Genomic DNA, 19287 nt, shown 5'->3' with positions numbered 1-19287 from the left:
CCGCTTTCATTTTAAATTAAAATACAATTAGTAAATAAATGATTTTAATAAAATGAGATATTACATAAGTCAAATTATTTTAATGTTTAATAGGTATTTATATAATTGATATTTAGTTGAGATTTTATTAGAAATCAATAATACACAATTGATGTATGTAATTATAGATGTCAAGAATCGACTAAAAAACAAAATCGGTACATTTTTGAAAAAATGAAAAATACTTGGTTTATAAAATTTTCCTAACGCAAAAAAAACGTCTGGGTGTTAATAAAACATTATCGATTGGTGCAACCTTATCACCTTATAATTTGTAAAATAACAGAATACCTCGGAAACACTATTTTTGTTGAAGTATGAATTATATCAAAATATAATATAATGTCTCAAAATAAAAATGTATAAATGAAAAGCCTTCATTGAAAATGTGTCGTAATATTGCTCGAAATATAAATGTTTATTTTCACTAATGAAAACATCAGAGAAGTACAACTGTGAATGAAACGATTAAGTTGTTATAATCAAAGTGATGTCAAAGTTTCTTAAACAGTCAAAATTATTTTTGTTGAAGAATATAATATAGGGACAAGAACCATTCAAACATGTGAAGTCTATAAGCACAATAATAAAATTGTAGTATGATTAGAAGATTGTACAATACTCACTTATATTAGAATTAAAAATCAAACACAATAAGAATTTTCAATTGTTTAATTATTATTCTTCTAGATACTTTATAGAACATTTAATTGTTAATTTTAAATTTCAGTTTGAAAGTTTACAATGAGAACTACTCCAGAAATAAATTTTAGTTATAAAACGTTTGCTAAAATTTTTTGATTTTTTTTGCCGTATAATAATGAAAAAAACATCGATTTGTATACGGTTGGAACATGTGTTTTTTATGTGGTGCAAAGAACCCGAGTGGTTACCCATCTGGGAGATATACGCTGGTCACACTAGGCCCTAACAAATATTTTTTAAATCAATATATCTAACGCATAATAGCGAGGAAATGGGAATGTTTATGCAACATTTGTTTTTGAAAGATCCTATTTCTTCTATTTGATGTACTTCAGAATATCAATACAATTTAATTGTAGATATTTAAAATTTATATCGATTATTTATATACACATTTTTAAATATGATATATAATAATTTTAAATGTTTAAATATTTTTTTCGATATGACGTACAGGTTTTTTACATGACGTACAATGTACAGGTACATTTGAATCGAGTATAACTTTAACACATCCATTGAAGTAATTTATGACGCTACACACATTATATGTTTCCTATGTTGTAAAAAAAGATCATGCAAAGTTCATTTTATATTTCAGTGAGCATTGTCTATAATATTTTTTATAATCGATAAACTATAATATCAATTTTATATTTTCGAATAAGAGATATACACCGACACCAATGATCACAGAGCTTGTATATACAAGCTAGTTTGTTTAAAAATTAAACAATAAAGTTATGAAATTTAAAAACCAAAACACAGTCGATGGTCGAATGCGAGTGGAAAAAAATTAATGAGAACCTAGAATTGGATAAATGTATCCTAAGGGCCAATATTTTTCGGAACAATGATCACCGTTAAAAACGTCGCCCTATATAAAATAATATTGCGATAAAAAGCATCGTTGTTATTATTTTTCTTCTTTGCTCCCCAGTGACCCTCTCGTTAAACGTTTCTTTAAGAATATTATCTATATAGTTATAATGTTGCATCCCAAAAGTTTAGCTGGCAAGCGGCGAACTCAAGCAACTACCCACTACGTGAACCTATATATTATAAAATAAACGTATAAAAAAGTGGCTCACAATTCACCACGGATTTTTTCATCATCGCATATATGAGTGTTGCACGTGATTCTTAAATATATATATACCGTATACTTTTATATTGCATACCTACATAGTTTTATAATATTATGTAATACCGCAGTGGCATGGCACACATCGAATCGCCGTAGTCTTTTTGTAATCGATAAGCGGAGTAAAATATTAAGCTGAGACATTAGACATAATATTTTTTAAGAAAAAAAAAATTAATAAAACATTGAAATGCAGCAGGTTTATGTATACATGAAATTCCCAGAATGTATATCTCTATTAGCTACAAGCTTTTCATACAGAGAGATTCATGGATTCTCACTCACCTTTTTTTCTTTAATAATTCTGCAATTATTCAAAATCTGACTTGGAATCATTTAATTTACTTATAGACTATTTTCTGAAATTCTCTAAATTTTTGTACCATTTCAAAAGTGTAATGTAGCAATACCAACTTCTGTTTATAAATGACCCCCCCCCCCCTTTTTAAAAAATTGCATGCACAAATAATGGGGGTGAGAACAATCTGTATATTTTAAACAGCAGTTATTATTACAAAGAGGCGTGCCTAGGACCAAAATTCAGGATAGGTCTGGTTATAAAAAAATTTATATAGTCAACAAATTTTTTAATTTGAGGAAATTTTATTATACTTTTAAGTCATAAATATGTGTAACATGCACTAATAATTACTAATAAAGTAATAATAAGAAGTTAAAAATCAGAGTTTGCCCAGGCCTACCCGTTGGACTCACCTCTGACATCAGAACTTTAATATACTTATAAGTAACAAATAATATACAACATGTAGGCCATTATCTATTTTTAAATGACCAAACTAATGAACTACGGTTGGTCAAGTTGAACCACTTTATCGTTTTCCCGCACTCGACCTTTTATGGGTACTACCTATCTAGGTAACGAATTATACTCCTACGTACCCAAAGTGGCCATCTCGCCATGGCTACCATTGAATTGGCTCCCAATTTTGGGTAAATATAAATTCGATCCTTGAATTGGCTCCTGAAAAATGTATATTTAAATTGGCTCCTTAAATTGTTGAATATTATTTTTTAACCAGGGATTCTCATATTATAGGCGTTTACTTTTACGATGTAAAATCCAAATATATTCAACTTTTTATATATATTATATAGTACTGAATCTGATACAAAAACTATTATAAGTATAGACCCCGAAAAATAGTCTAATATAATATTTTTGTTTAACTTATTGATTTTTATGTATAAATTTTATAATGATGCACTTTGCTAAAATACTGTCTGTTTTTTAAATTTTTAAATTTATATAATATACATAAATTTTATAATGACGCACTTCGGTAAAATATTTTCTGTTTTTAATTTTTTTAATATAATTTTTTGTAACGATATAAAATATATGAATTACGAATTATACATACTTTAAATTATTAACATATTGGCAATCAATAAATTTTTGAAGAAAAAAAACGGTAGGGAGCCAATTCAACAGTAAATTCTTGGGAGCCAATTCAAAGGTACTTAGTAAGGGTAAAATATTGACTACCTGTATTGGGGAGCCAATTCAATTGCTCCGCTCGCCATGACACTATTTTATTTTTATTTTTTGTCTAATTGATTATATGAATATTAAGACTAAGCGATACTATACAGGTATTACAGAATATAACAGAAAATATGACAAATTAAATACGTACATATAAAAGACATGACATTCTGTAACAGTGGTTAGAAAATTCTGTCATATATTCTGTTACACACTATATATGTATATTAAATACATAATATATTTACATATTGCCGGTTGTAACTAGAATTTTTCATTGATACATTATTATTAACACCGATTCAGTTATTATCTCTGAGCGTCAAAACTTAAGTCAGGCGTAAAATACATATCTTTTCAAAATAATCCGAACGGTACGTCGGAACGAGGGATTGCAAAATCAGTTTTGTGATAAATTAAAATCTCCTTTGCATAAAATACTAAAAAAAGGCACACTTAAAAACTCGAATGCAGGCAGGAATTATAATTCAATGGTTTTTGGCTCCACCGGAAATGTCTAACCATCCAGTGCAAATGGAAGTCTAATCCTCAACCCATTTTCTACATGGATTTGTTTTAGGAAATAGAATTCCGATTTTGTGCGGCGACGTTCTATGAGAAAAATCATTCTGTAAACGGTTAGAGCAATTACACAAAATACGATGTAATATAATATAGTATAAACAATATTAATAATAATAACAACAATAATCTATCGTTATTCTGTATTATAATATTGATGTGCCATTTGATTCTTTTTTTCATTTTTTCAACTAGGGTAGATGAAAACCTGCCATGTAAAAACTGATACTATAAAACATTTTATTTATTATCATGTAAGTATAATAGGTATATATAATGGACTGCAATGTATACACTATACTCATTCTAATACGGTGCGGCAACGTACTTGTCGAATCTGTGCCACGTCAGATTAACACCATACCGCGTCGTTCACTTCCGGCGGGCCGCAGTTCGTTCGATCCCAATATATTTAACACATAAAAATAATATCGGATATAATATAATAATACTACAATGTTAATGATCCCGACATGGAATTGCACTCAGCCGTTGCCAAAGTAGTTAATAGCGATAATATTTGTTCTCACACATCCCTCTTACCATGCACTATTGTCGGCACTGCGTCTATAATATTATTATTATTATTTCACTGCAGATCTTTTACGAGAACACACGACATATACTCGTCGTCGTGGATGCATAAAAATTATGAAAATTATTATTATAAATATCGGGTCAAGGTTTTTTACACGATCAGAATTTCGCGTTGTAAAATTCGCATGCACCAGATATTGAAATTGTTTAAGACCCCCACACATTTTGTATAACATTGCGTTTCGAATAACTCGTTATATATATATGAGCGAATATCTAATATAAGTACCTACTATATGGTGTCTGTGGTATGAATGATATGATAGCTCTGCAGTGAATGTTAAAGTCAGAATTGTGAGTAAAATTAATTTTGATTTTAATTATTCTGGTTTGTGTTGTAGTTTAATATTTTCAGGGATCCCTGCAAAATCGAGTGGAGCTTTATAAAAATATGCAAAAAGTACCTTTCGAAACATTGTTTGCATCGTCTAAAGTTTTTTTTCGATATACACGACGAGTTTAGAGTCATCCGTTTTTATTGCTACTATTATTTCCTTGACTCCATCAATTTTCGAACACGCTGCGCCTGGGTGATTCCAAACACAATCGACGAGCTTTTCTTTTTATCGACGTTAAAACACGAATATATTTATATAAAAATCACATTAAACTTTTTTCCAGTAGATAAAAAATATTTAGAGAAGTACTCGTATGTATACAAGGACTAGGATGAAATAAATTATTTCGTCAAATTTTCCATAAAAACGAATTCTTTCCTGACTTGTCAGTCGATACTGTACGCAATAATGATGATGATAATAATAATAATAATAATAATAATAATAATAATAATAATACAAATAATAATTTTATATTGTCTAACGCGGCCACTTGGTACTCATTTTGATAACTCGTAAAACTCGATCGTTTATAATAATAAAAATTTATTTCAATAACAATAATATTGGATAAACAACAAAGAAAGAAATATGTTTTATACTAATTTTATACATCACAATTTTTGGAAAAAAAATTCTTTAGTCAAAATACTATATGTTACAAATATGATGATGTTTAGTTTAATGTACTCGTATAAACGTGAAAACACTTAGGAAAACAAAAAATAAATAAATAAAAAAACATCCAAAAACAGTTTATGCACGTCCACAGTGTGAATACAATATTATATGATATATATTATATGTCACATACTCAAGCGCGTGAACTTTTCAATGTTTGAATAAGAATATATATACATGCATTATGAATGTAAAGTTTTTTTCGTCAACTAAATTATTATAAAATTACTATACGATATATACACCGCGATAATGCTTTCATAAAATTTGTCATGGTCAAAACGCATAAATAAACTTTGGTCTTAAATTACAACAAAATAATAATAATGATAATGATAATTATAGAAATAATAAATAAATAATATGAAGTGTGTTTTCCATGTGAAAAAAAAAACAATAAGTCAAAAAGAAATTGTAAAAAATAATTATAGCAATAATAATAATAATAATAATAATAATAAAAATAATAATGATGATAATATATAATAACGTTATAGATATGAGAAAGTCTAACATAATAAGAATGATATCGTCGTATGATATGATGTTGGCGGGACCCAAGAATCAATCAGCTTCTTGACGGGCCCCGATGATATTGCTGTCACCACCGAAGCGGATTGTCATTCGGTCACCGATTTTTTGTCACCGATCACTCTTGGGTAAAGCTGAAAAACGAAAAAAACAACGAACTCCCGTCCATTACACCGTATAATATACAGTTTCGGTGCGTATAATAGCACTGCCGTCAGTTACCACCGCATACACGAGAAATGCTTTAAATTTGATTCCGTACATACATAATGCATACGCACACGTCACTGTTAGATTATGTAAGGGTGGGGGTTAGGTTGGAGTATAAATGGGGCATTCCCTCTTCCTACCTTAACACTCAATCATATATTATATGATATCATATCGCTTCTTATTACTTATTATAATTTCATTGTATACTATTTGAAAATATATTATATATACCTAGTGAGTTGATAGCGGTTTAAGAACTCGTAAAGAATTATTATGTAACATTGCGAAAACTGTCGAGTTTATCATAAGCCAACTTCTTCACAATTCCCCTGCCAGTGATAAATCCTAGGAATATAACATGGCCGGTAATAAAGTTGTGTGCAGGTTTTTACCATACACCCATCATAAGATTTAGCTCTAGTCAGCTATCACTGACAAACGCACATTGATACGTATACGCACGGATTAACCTACTCTACTCAGCTATATACATACCCACGATTATTATTACGTATATGTGTGGGTCGTGGGTGGATTCGGCGATGTGAAAAAAATGTTCGTTGCAGACTAAATATTAGGGGAGTCCGTTTACGTCACTATCCACAATCATATACCTAGGTATTAATTAATATATATGTTAACGATTCGACTGAAAAGGGAACGTATACAATTTTTCTCAAAAACGTAGTATTAATAATATGATTTAATTGCTTGTGAATTCAAAATAAAACATGTTTTGTACTGCTATCATATTAGACGTCATACACACAACGATTTACAATATTATATTTGTTGTTTAAGATATCGACGCTCATTTATGAAACTAAAACTATTTGACTTCTACATCTTAGTCTACTCCAAGTTTTGTCCACGTTTATGTAAAAGTCGAAGTATATTATTATTATCATTTTTAAAATAGTGCAATACAATATTTAATTTAAAAAATTTTTTTTTCAAACATTTGAACGAAATACACAATTGTGTTTATACTCAAAAATAAACGTAGTGAACTCATTAACAACATTCTTACGATCAATACAAGTCCATTTATAAACCACCGACCACGTTTGTTCCAATTTTTTTTGTTATAAATTGACAAATTACATTATTTTTTCAATTAATTTTACAACTACAAAAAAATTAAGGAAATATTATAAACAATGTAAAAACATATATTTAGGAATACAACATATGTTTAAATGTTTAAGTTTATATTAATTAATTTATTAATTTATTCCTAATACATTTATTTTTAATTTACAACCCATCTATTCACCCGCCACATTTGAAATAATCAGCGTTTTTATAAGAACCTTTAGTTTACATAAAATACAGATGATATTTATAGAACGGTCTCTTGCAGACACGTCATGTAATGTTTTTGTAGGAAACTCTAAAATACATGTTTATTATTATATTATAAAAGTGTCAAACGGTGAAAATGGTGCATGCGATAATAATCATTAAACAATTGTAATTAAAATTAATACAGCAATTAAAATGTAATCATATCGACGCGACGATTGCGTAGAGGCGGTAAAATTATTAATGTGTGTTTCAATACACCCATCTCCACGGACCGAGATAATGAACCTTAATTGAGATCAAAATCGATACGGCAAATTTTTTATTTGTTTGATATTATTGTTAGTTTTCTGACAGTGACGACGTATGATTAAACGGATAATAAATAGATAATACAAATAAAATTCCGTAGGTATGTCGAGGTGTTAGAAAACGTTTTAGAGCAAAAATAGTTATTTATATATATTTATATATATATTCATATAAAATAGACATATATCGATGTATCACCTCCTATAGTACATAATATTACACAATACATCTACAAAATTAATATATGATATGTATGTGTGCATATGTGAATTAACAACTACAATAAATCATTTTTCTATAAGTCCGTTTGTTTCGGAAATAATATATCTTGTTGTGTTAAAGAAGAAGAAAAACTCACCCCGAGCAAATTTCGTGGTACGTATCCTTCACGATCGTCAATCCTCGACCACCACCATTCTCGTTCGGTGTCGTCACCCTTCCTTAGTACGATGATCTTGTCACCATCATCGAAAGTCAACTCGTCCTGGTTGTGCGCTTCGTAACCGAATACCGCATACACCGCACCATTGTTCATTATGCCTAACTTCTCTTGAACGCCTGTAGAAATCATTTCACAATTTAGTAAGATGTGCAATTTGGAAATGTTTTTTTTATAAATATGTGTATTTTATAATATTCTATACTATTCTATAGGTATGTGTAAATAGGTAGTATTTATTAAGTTACTGAAGGTTTTGGATGCAAAATATTAAAACTAATATATAACACAATATACCTACATATAATTTTGTTTTTAATAAACGATATTAATACTAATTGTAAATGGTAAATCATGTATAATAGGTTTTTTGTTATTAGGAAGGGGGTATTATTACAATAAAGCGATGTAATTAAAATCAAAACAAAGAAATTATTCAACTCACTGTAAAGAAACTCTGAACATCCATCAAAACCCTCTTCGTCCTCCTCGCACTTCTCGGCGGCCGTCTCCTGGTCTGATAACGTGGTGGCAAATATGCACGCCCCGTGCTCCACCAGGAATCGGACCATGGCGAGGTTGTTACAGCTGGCAGCACAGTGTAACGGCGTCCTGTGGGCATCAGAGGCATTAAGTAGGTAAGTAAATAATAATAATATGATCACCCTTAGATATTCACGTTTTGAACATGTCACAACCGACGAGAACATAATAGTGATAAGATAGTTACATGTATATGCAGTCGTAGCCAGACCAAATTTTTAGTTGGGGCAAACAAAATTTTAGGGGTACACTATATATAAAAACAATATTAATTTCTAATACTTTTTATATTTTTAGAGGGGTCAACGATTGATTAGAGAGGGCAACTACCTCTCTTGTCCCACCCAGCTACGGACCTGATACGATGATAGACCATCCTACGACGACGACGTGCAACTCAACTTGCAACCAATTCCACACGTAGTGTAATTCAATCATAATTGTTGTAAACTGCAGTAGGTATTGCAAGTGTATATAAATTGTAAAGTAACCATAGTGAGAGCGTGGAAACAGGCGTCATGAAATATAATATATACAGGGTGTCCCACAGAGATCTGACATTCTGACAAATGAAATAACTTTTGTTCTAATCAATATTTTTTAAATATAATCCATAGACACTTGCGCTACATTTTTAGAATACATTTTTTATTTTTTAATACTGAAAATAAAAATCTTAAAAATGGATAAATTTTTTTCGAAATATTCTATATAGCCAATTTGTAAATTTGATTTTCAGAAAAATTTATATGGTAAAAACACTTATTTAAGTCAAAAGGCTGATTTTTAAATTTTTTTTAAATATCAATATTTTCGTTAGGTAAATTATAGTAATTTATAATAGTTTATACATCACATATTATTAAAATAAATACAATAAAAAAAATAATTAGATTTTAACATGCACTTATTACTAAACTATTTTTAAAATACTTTATTATTATTTTTGAAATTACAAGGTTTCTAGCATAAACTAGATCGTAATTTACTTAACGAAAATATTGATATTTAAAAAAATTGTAAAAACTCAGCCATTTGACTTAAATAAGTGTTTTTACCATATACATTTTTCTAAAAATCAGATTTATAAATTGGCTATACTGAATATTTCGAAAAAAAATTTTATCAATTTTTAAGTTTTTTATTTTCAGTATTAAAAAATAAAAAATAAAAAATGTATTCTAAAAATGTAGCGCAAGTGTCTATGGATTATATTTAAAAAATATTGATTAGAACAAAAGTTATTTCATTTGTCAGAATGCCAGATCTCTGTGGGACACCCTGTATATAGTATATAAATATGATTTTTAGCACGAATACATATAACTTTAAAATTTATTAAGTATATATAAGTGTTTTGTATGGAGTTTGAATATTTTTTAAGTTAAATAAATAAGCAATTAAATTTAGTGATAAAATTCTTGGTAGTAACACTTCGTATACTATACACTAACGACGAGGAAGTTTTGTATGTACATAATACCTACGGCGTATAGTGATTACACTTATATACACTACAAAGACTTGTGAGACATCGATTTTTAACGGTTTGGCGAAAAGAACTGTACGAAGAGTCTTAATAACTTAATTATAATATATATATATATATAGGTTTAATATATAAGTCCTTAAACCTATATATACATTATACACGTGTTATATAACTTTAATCCAACAAATGCGCGCTCGGTACAATAATATAATAATCATGTAATTTAATCATTTAATTACTATTAATACTGAATATACAATATTATTATATTATTATACGGATGACTTGGGGAAATATCAATTTGTATTTGCGGAACAGCAAGAAGAATTATTTTTTCATTGAGCTAATGGACGTAGATTAATTAAAAACGATTTATTTGAAAGATTATTATGCACACGTTGTAAAATATTACTTTAGATTTATCATAAAATAATATCTGCAGATGGGAACATTTAAATTTTCGTAAACTCGATCTTTCATTAACTAGCTAAGTTAATAAATTATAATAACAGAGACAACGCATAAATATGTAAATGAAAAATACATTGTTCGAACAACGCGAATATTAACGTCGAGGCATCATCAGAATTTTCAATAAGTAAACAATATGATATTGATATTATCAATAAGCACACAAAAATGTCTTATATTAAAAAAAATATATTTCATTAAAAATAAAAAACAATTCATACAAACATAATTCTAGTTTATATACGTGTATTATTAAACATTATATTATAACCCCTTTTAACATGTCTAAGAATTTCTGTATGAATTGCTTCCTTTAGAGCTTTCAGGGTCCCTGGACGATATTTATATACGATACCAGAATTTTTATATAAGCACACAGAAAGAAAACCCGCGTGAAACCGAGTACGAAACGAGCTTTTTTACAATAGTTTAGTTAAAGGCTCCCAAATTTATAGGAAATGGTCAGTTTGGCATTTCAGTGTTTTTTGACACTTTGATTGGTAGCTCCTGGTAAGCATTAGATAGTTTGACACGCTAGAAAGTAATTAATATTTGGTAATTATTCATTACTTTAAATTATACGTATATACAGTTATAATGACACCCATTTGTTAAAAAGCAACGGTGCGATAAAATAATTAATAAGAAAAAAAAAATGAACAGTTAAATGTTACGAGATTACATAAGTAAAAGAAAGTTAATATTAAAAATAAAAATAAAAATAAATTTTATATCTTTCGGTGGAATGGCAAGTACCTTGTAGTTAGGGCTGGGCCGATATACAAACCGATATCGATTATCGGCCGATATTGGCAATATCGGTTTTTTTTTAAAACCGATATTGGCAATATCGGTTTTTTTTAAAACCGATATGAAAAAAAAACAATTTATCATACATAGATTAAATATTTGATTGTATTAAAAATTAAACAAGGAATGTTTAATAAGTGAAAAAGGGAAAATTATTATTTTTTAAATATTATGTGATTTGTTTTTTATTATAATTTTTATTTGTTTTATTAAAAAGTTAAAATTATACTTATTGACTATACTTAAAACTTATAAATGTATAACTTATAAATTAATAAGTTATAATTTATTATCAACTAACAAGAAAGAAAATGGTTCATTTTAAATTTTTAACTTTGTTATTTAATATTTAATATTTATTATTTATGTACAACCGTGTTAACTCTATTTGTATTAAATATTTATTAATTATTTAATTTAATCATTATATAATATATTAATATATAATAATATTGATTATTACAGTATTATTAGTTAGTAGTTACTACTTAGTACTTATCGGTAAGTACCTATTATCGGGTATTTTATAATATCGGTTCATGCTTTTGGATAGAAATTCAAAGTTTTGAATACATCGGTTATCGGACTTAAATCTGCATAACATATCTGTTTATCGGTTATCGGTTAAAAGTGATATCGGCCTATCCCTACTTGTAGTTATGCCTTCAAAAGTAATACCCTTAAGCGTTAAGAATTCAAATTCGTACTTCCAAGTCTAACAGATTTATATAATAATATTAACTTTGTACTCACCATCCATCGGAGTCTTGAGCATTTACATCACAGCCAAACTTAACTAAGAACTTAACAATGTCTATATGGCCGGCGCATATGGCATTGTGTAGCGCAGTTATTCCTTCGTCATTAGCCGCGCTCGGGTCTCCCACCTAAAACACATAACATATGAATACGTTAATAAACAATTTACATAACATAACGTCTTTGGAGTTTTCCAGAGCACATTATTATTGATTACTATTATATATATACATATATACAAATATATTATCTATTATACTACCCTTCTCCACAACTATACCATCCACTAAACCATAATCGGGCACCAAAATTAGTATACTACTTCGGAAATACGAACGCGCGTACAAGATCTTCGATGTAACCCAACATAATGTATAATATATAATACAGTGATAATAAAAATAATTTGCTTGCACACTCACTTGTTCAGCGGTTCGCATAACCAACTCGAGTTCACCCTCCAACGAGGCGTCTAGCAGCAATGCGAGCGGATCGAACGACACACGGCGCTTGTGACCGATGCTGCCGCCCGACTCCTTGAGGTTGCCCTTTTTCCGCACCACCAACCTGTTTCTGCACTCCACTGAAAAGACACAAATAATATTACTGGATGTGTAATGATGCGAAAAATTAAATTCAATATAATATTATATCATAAAATTTATCGACATGATATGAGCTTAAATTCACACGGGACTCAACGATATAAATTGTATTAATTTATATTCGATATAGTTGATGGGGGTATTTTAAGAAGTAAGCTCTTACCTAGCATACCATCACATAAAATCAACCGAAAAAATTCGTAAATTCATAAAAATCTTCAGTCGAGTGCTTTTATATACAGTATCAACTAAAAGGCATCGCGAAATATGGTACGAGATCAATGTTTGAACTTTGAACTGACGAATCTCGGACGAATTGGAAAACTATAATATTATATTATGCGCACAACCGTCAGCAACAAGCGAAAATGCGAAATGTTATATTTATGCGAACTCAACGTGTTTTGTTATTCTCGTTTATATTTATAAATGAATCCGTGTTAAACCGTATGTGATTTCAATGCAGTTTTGAGATAATTTAATATGTTGATATATACTACTATACCTACATAGTATCACACGTAAGTTGATAAATCCAAACGTTCTCCGATTTGCACATACATAGGTTAGACATTGTCTACTGCCTAATAATATATATTTTGTATCTGCATATTAAATATCATAGACGAATCATATGTACCCAAAACTAATGGAAATAAAAATTGGTATTGAGAATTAGGTTATTGTTAATAATATGATAATAATATATTTTACAAACTCTTTAGCTTTTGTATAAATTGAGTGATGGATGAACGTTAAATTATTATCTTTCCCCGATATAATATGTAAACAACTATAGTCGTTTTCATAAGGCCCCCAGCTTAATAGGTTAAACCCCCTCACCGCCACCACCCCCCCCCCAAATAAAAAAGAAAAAAATTACTCATAGAATACCAAAAATAAATAGTTATTTGAAATCACACGATATCAATCGAAAATAATAGTATTGTATAGATCGAGTTTAGCCGAGTAGAACACTATTACAGTGACCATTACAGATACCTATGTTAAATTTTAATAATTATAAACAAGGACGGTTATTCGTTATTTATTTTAATGCTATTTCATAATTTATTCAAATTATCTACTTTATTTTACATTTTTCCATAGTTGATACGGTTCATTGAATTCATTTTCACAAAAATTATAATATAGTATATCAGCACATAATATATCTTAATAACAATATTATTGCGGTATTATGTCATTGATTGTTATTATTGTACAAATAATTCAATACTAACGAACCTTAAAATACTGAATCCCACTTCAAACAGTGTCTTGGAATCTACATTAGATAAATTGGTATTCCAACTTGGCACAAACTTTAAATAATTATAATCATTTTGAATCAAATTACCTGGTACATATATACCGTAAAATGGTTTAAAATGATAAACCACTATCTGGGTATTCAACTGATTATGGAAGCATTTAGTTAGTAGATAATATGAAATCTGCAGACGATGTTATATGTATATTGCAATTGGTATAGAGTAGGGGTTGCAGATAACACACATTTAAATCAAATTCCAATTTACACGCAATGTTATATTATGTACCGGTGTTGTGGCGTACAGAAGTGAGTTCGACATGGAAACCCATTAGCTTAAACGATCCATAGTATACCTACCTCCCGCGAGCATTATAATACTACACAACACACATGTATATAATATTGTACAATATAATAATATATAATATATACACCATGCACGGATTATCGAGTCGTGGATTTGCATATTATTTTCTTCTGATGGTTCAGTTCCCCATAAATAGACAGATCAAAAGCAATTTCATCGGAGATAATATTATTATTACTATAATATAGCAATACCTATATTTCGCATTTGTTGTTCACAGATTGAATTATTTTTTTATTATTTTACGGTAAACTCGCCGTGCGTATATTCAATACGTTTAGGTACGTGCTTTATCAAAAACCACGAGTTACGTCCAATATCAGTAAAATTTTAAAACTTTAAACGTTCAAATTCTGTTGTTTTATACTCGATAACATTTTGAAATTAGAATTTCTGATATGATTTTCTTTATTATTACACAAAATAAAAATGCAATTTTGACGAATTTATTCTTTTAGATAATGTAAGTCGCACAATGCCTCGAGAGATTAAAATTATATTAAGAATTATACATTTTAGGAAAATAAGTAGGTACTCATACATTAAAAGGTCATCGGAACAAACAAGAATTTTAATAATGCAAAAATCTCGTTTATGATATTGTCATATTTACCTATTATTTCGATACCATTAATTACCGTTAATTCTTTTAGATTATACAATGTTTCTTGAAATACTATTCAATAACTAGTAAAATATAATATGTTAATGATTATAGTTGTCAATGAATGGATTGAAATAAAGCATAAATGTTAAAAGGTGTTGACACAAGGAAATATTTACTAACTAACACTTATTTATTACAAAATTATTCCATTCAATGATTATTATTAGGCGTCACAAAAAATATAAAATAATATATACAAAATGACAAACCACATAACAACTTATTGTATTATATAAAATTATACGGGTTTCGGGTGTTGGAATTTTTAAGGTTTTTGGCGGTTATTAAAGGGATTTAGAAGTTTCGATGAATTTTAGCGCAAGGCCCTGTTTTAAATCGATGTGAGTTTCTAAAAGTTAGAAGATATTAAAAAACCCAAATGATTTTCGTCAAAAAATATCGTTATTTTTTCATTAATAGATAGTGAACTCTTACCGGATATGTCGTCTCTGCCTGAGTCTTGGCCAGAGTCGGGCGATGAAGAGCTGTGGTTGCTGGTGCTGTTATCGTCAGTAGACGAAGACCCGCCACATCCAACAACCCCTATACTGTTGCCTCCACCCCCAAAACGTGTTTCCAGTTCGTCAATGCGCTGAGCAACGCTAACTGCCCGCGCTCTGTCCGTTTCATCGACCGGCGTAGCCTGTGGATCTAGTTGACTGACGGTCGACGTGGTAGAAACGGTAGAAACGGTGGGAGTAGTGACAGATGGAGTCTGTGATGATTGCTGTTGCTGATGCTGCTGCGGCGGTGCGACAGACAACCGGTGTTGCATTTGTTGGTGGTTATTGTTAATGTTATTATGATGATGATGAAGGAGATTTTGGTGGTTGTTATTATTAACTTTACTATCGCTCCCAACGATATCCGTCACTGGATAAGAAGTGGTTCGGTTGAGTAACAGTGATGGCAGTCTAGAGGGGAGTTTTGCTTCGTGGGGAGGTGGCTGCTGCTGTTGCTGATCTTTAACCACCACAGTTTCGGTTGGAGACACGGTGGCTGTATTAGCAGATAACTGTTGTGACTGTGGTGGAGGAGGTGGTGGTGGTGGAGGGGGAGGCGTCCCTTTGGTCGTTGATATGCTTACAGATCTCACGCTGTCCAACAAATGTTCGCCATTTCTAAAAAAGTGAAGAAAAAAACATCAAAAAAATCTGATTATATCATCAGAGATAATATACAACTCAAAACTCACACCTATATCATACAGAATTTTTCTGTTATGTAAGGTAATGAAAAAATATAAAATCTGCAGTACTAATAGGTCCTATCATTTGTTTTGATGATATAGATCTAGTTGATCACCCACATAAGGAGACAATCAACTGAACTCGATGACTTAGTATAATTGACAGAAATTTAGTCATAGTTATAGACCAGAAAAAAATCATACGATATCTTCAAAGTGGATGAAGATAGCTCATGATTGAAATTCTGATCTACATAATTGGGCAGTTAAACCGGAGAAGAAAAAGAAGAATACATACACATTACACATATACTTAATATCATATTATATTTTAAAAGCTGGATCACCTGAGCTTAATGTAATGAACGGTCATGGACCAAAATACAATCAAAAATTTAGATAGTACAAGTTTAAATTATTTAGAAATGTTATAGACAATCTTATTGGGAATCTTCATTGACATTAATTAGATGTTTATACGGTGCGATACTATGATATAATATTGTGTATTAATTATGTCATTATAACATCTTATCAAGCTTATCGTTTTTCACACCACCTATAATATTATATCTTATGATCAGGGTTCGGATTTTATATATTGAGAGCAACCTAGCGTATATAAAATCAAACTTCACAATTCTCGTAGAAGGAATAAATAAACTACAAACAAAAGGCCTTTCTTTTATAACAGCGTTAAAAATAATTGAGGATATCGAAGAATCGTTCAAATCATTACGGGGTGAAGCAGGTACAATTGTAAAAAATAAATTTAAAACTGTATTTGAAAATAATTATGGCTTGACATCATTAAAACGCATTTCTAAAATATTGTCGAGTGAAGAGGAAAATAGCGAATTAGACGGAGATCTTGAAGAATTGACTAGTGACGATATAGTATTTTTTAAGTATTCACCTATTACATCGGTTGATGTTGAACGTTCCTTTTCGACCTTCAAGTCATTGTTGACTGATAACCGCCGGAACTTCAAATTCGAAAATTTGGCAAAACACTTAATCATACAGTGTAACTCAGGTAAAATAAATAAAATATTATTTAATTAATAAAATAATAAATAATAATTACTTGAATTTTATTCTTATTTACTCAGACAATTTTGAATAGTTGCGTACAAACGATGTCATAAACTCATAATTCAAGGTATCAATTTAATCAGTACACCCAAATTTTTTTAAACTGTAAACGATGATTTTAGTTTTTTTATAAATAAATGATTTAATAAAGTTATATGATAAATTGAATACAATTTTGATTTGTATATATTTTTATTTGTTGCTATTTTTGATGTTTTTAGGGCATATTTATAGAGCGTATTTTAAGGTTTTTTTGGTCATATTATAGCGCATATTTTAGGATTTTTGGTGCTATAAAATCCGAACCCTGCTTATGATGTACACATAATAACACTCACTTGGCACTGCTACCGAACATGGATCGCATAGACGCCGAACTCGATGAATTGTCAGACTCGGACGAGTCCACCAAGTTACCAAAGCCAGACTTGACCGGTGCTGCACCAGCAATGCCCCCGTTGGGTATCCGCGGAGGAGGAGGCGTTAGGTCTTTCTGAAGTGGTGTTGGTCTGCAGTCGGTGTAATACGCACGACCACCGCCAGCTCCTCCTAAGCCCCCGTCTTCTAAAGATGGGTCCGGCTGGTGATACTGAGGTATATGGTGGTGATAAGCATTTTGCCTCGGCGGGGGCGGAGGGGTACACGTTTTGACCATTGGCGGAGGTGGTTTGGGGGGTAACGCCGGTTTTCCAATGGTCGAAGGGCTACCGGCACGGTCCACGCCGACCTGTTGATCAGATTCCGCCGCAACCACCGTCGCTAACTTAATTGGTTGTTTTGATTCTTTAGGTACTACTTGATTAGTTGCAACAGAATTTAACACTTGAGGCTGTACCGGCTGTACTTTGGTCGAAGATGTCTGATATATAGGCGACACGCTGCTTGTCGGTTTCTGTGGAAAAATTGATTTCTGTATGTTATTAATCTAATAAACAGAATAATATAATAAAGCGTATGATGGAAAATTATATTAAGGGCAGAGGCTCGCCACGTCTCAGAGTTATTACAAATTATTCCCCTAAATTAAGTTACAAGATATTAGATTAAGTTCACCTCGATGTTCGTGCGCGTATATAGTAAACCCACGTACTATATATTATATGAAAGAAAAAGACCTGTTTGAGTGTAGACTCTCGAAAGACTTTACTCGAATTGACGGACTATTACAACCACTGTGATAAGGACGATATTATTAATCGTTGTAAAACGTCGTAATCCCTTCATATAACGATTATTCTGACATTAAACGCACAATAGTCTTGATTAATACTCTAAATGATTCATTTTGATACTCCGTCTTTCATTTGCGCCAAAATCCGGGCAAAATAAAATAGGTGCTATTAAATCGACTTGAAAATACAGTTTCAAGTCAAATCATTAGCATAAATAAATTTGAAATAAATACCTGCAGTGTACATACTGTAATGCGTTTTATCTTGGAGAAAAAATATGTAATATTTAAAATTATATCATAATATATTATGATTCGATTACCTGATGATTTATTATCCCAGTTCCACCGACTGGTTGACTTCTAGTCACTAGAACTGGAGGATGGTGTATCGAATAGTTTAAAGGCCTAAAACATAATGTTGAATAAGTATGTTATTATAGACAACA

General features: G+C 30.3%; 1 protein-coding gene across 5 annotated transcripts in view; it reads right to left on the bottom strand.

The window, feature by feature from the left end:
- Positions 1 to 5441: 5441 nt before the first annotated feature.
- Positions 5442 to 19287, bottom strand: part of ASPP (Ankyrin-repeat, SH3-domain, and Proline-rich-region containing Protein) — a 105426-nt gene continuing 91580 nt past the window's right edge. For all 5 annotated transcript variants that reach the window (XM_015510527.2, XM_015510528.2, XM_015510524.2 and 2 more), the window contains 8 exons: positions 19162 to 19246; positions 18006 to 18559; positions 15819 to 16504; positions 12891 to 13051; positions 12463 to 12596; positions 8839 to 9005; positions 8313 to 8512; positions 5442 to 6258 (listed from right to left, as the gene is read on the bottom strand). In XM_015510527.2, the coding sequence (XP_015366013.2) occupies positions 6214 to 6258; positions 8313 to 8512; positions 8839 to 9005; positions 12463 to 12596; positions 12891 to 13051; positions 15819 to 16504; positions 18006 to 18559; positions 19162 to 19246 (2032 nt within the window). In that variant the 3' untranslated portion in view covers positions 5442 to 6213. The remainder of the gene's footprint in view (positions 6259 to 8312; positions 8513 to 8838; positions 9006 to 12462; positions 12597 to 12890; positions 13052 to 15818; positions 16505 to 18005; positions 18560 to 19161; positions 19247 to 19287) is intronic.

This window comes from Diuraphis noxia, unplaced genomic scaffold (assembly GCF_037042655.1).
Source record: "Diuraphis noxia isolate RWA-SAM2 unplaced genomic scaffold, SU_Dnox_SAM2 contig0002, whole genome shotgun sequence".
Lineage (NCBI taxonomy): Eukaryota > Metazoa > Arthropoda > Insecta > Hemiptera > Aphididae > Diuraphis > Diuraphis noxia.
This window is presented reverse-complemented; position numbering and strand designations above follow the sequence as displayed.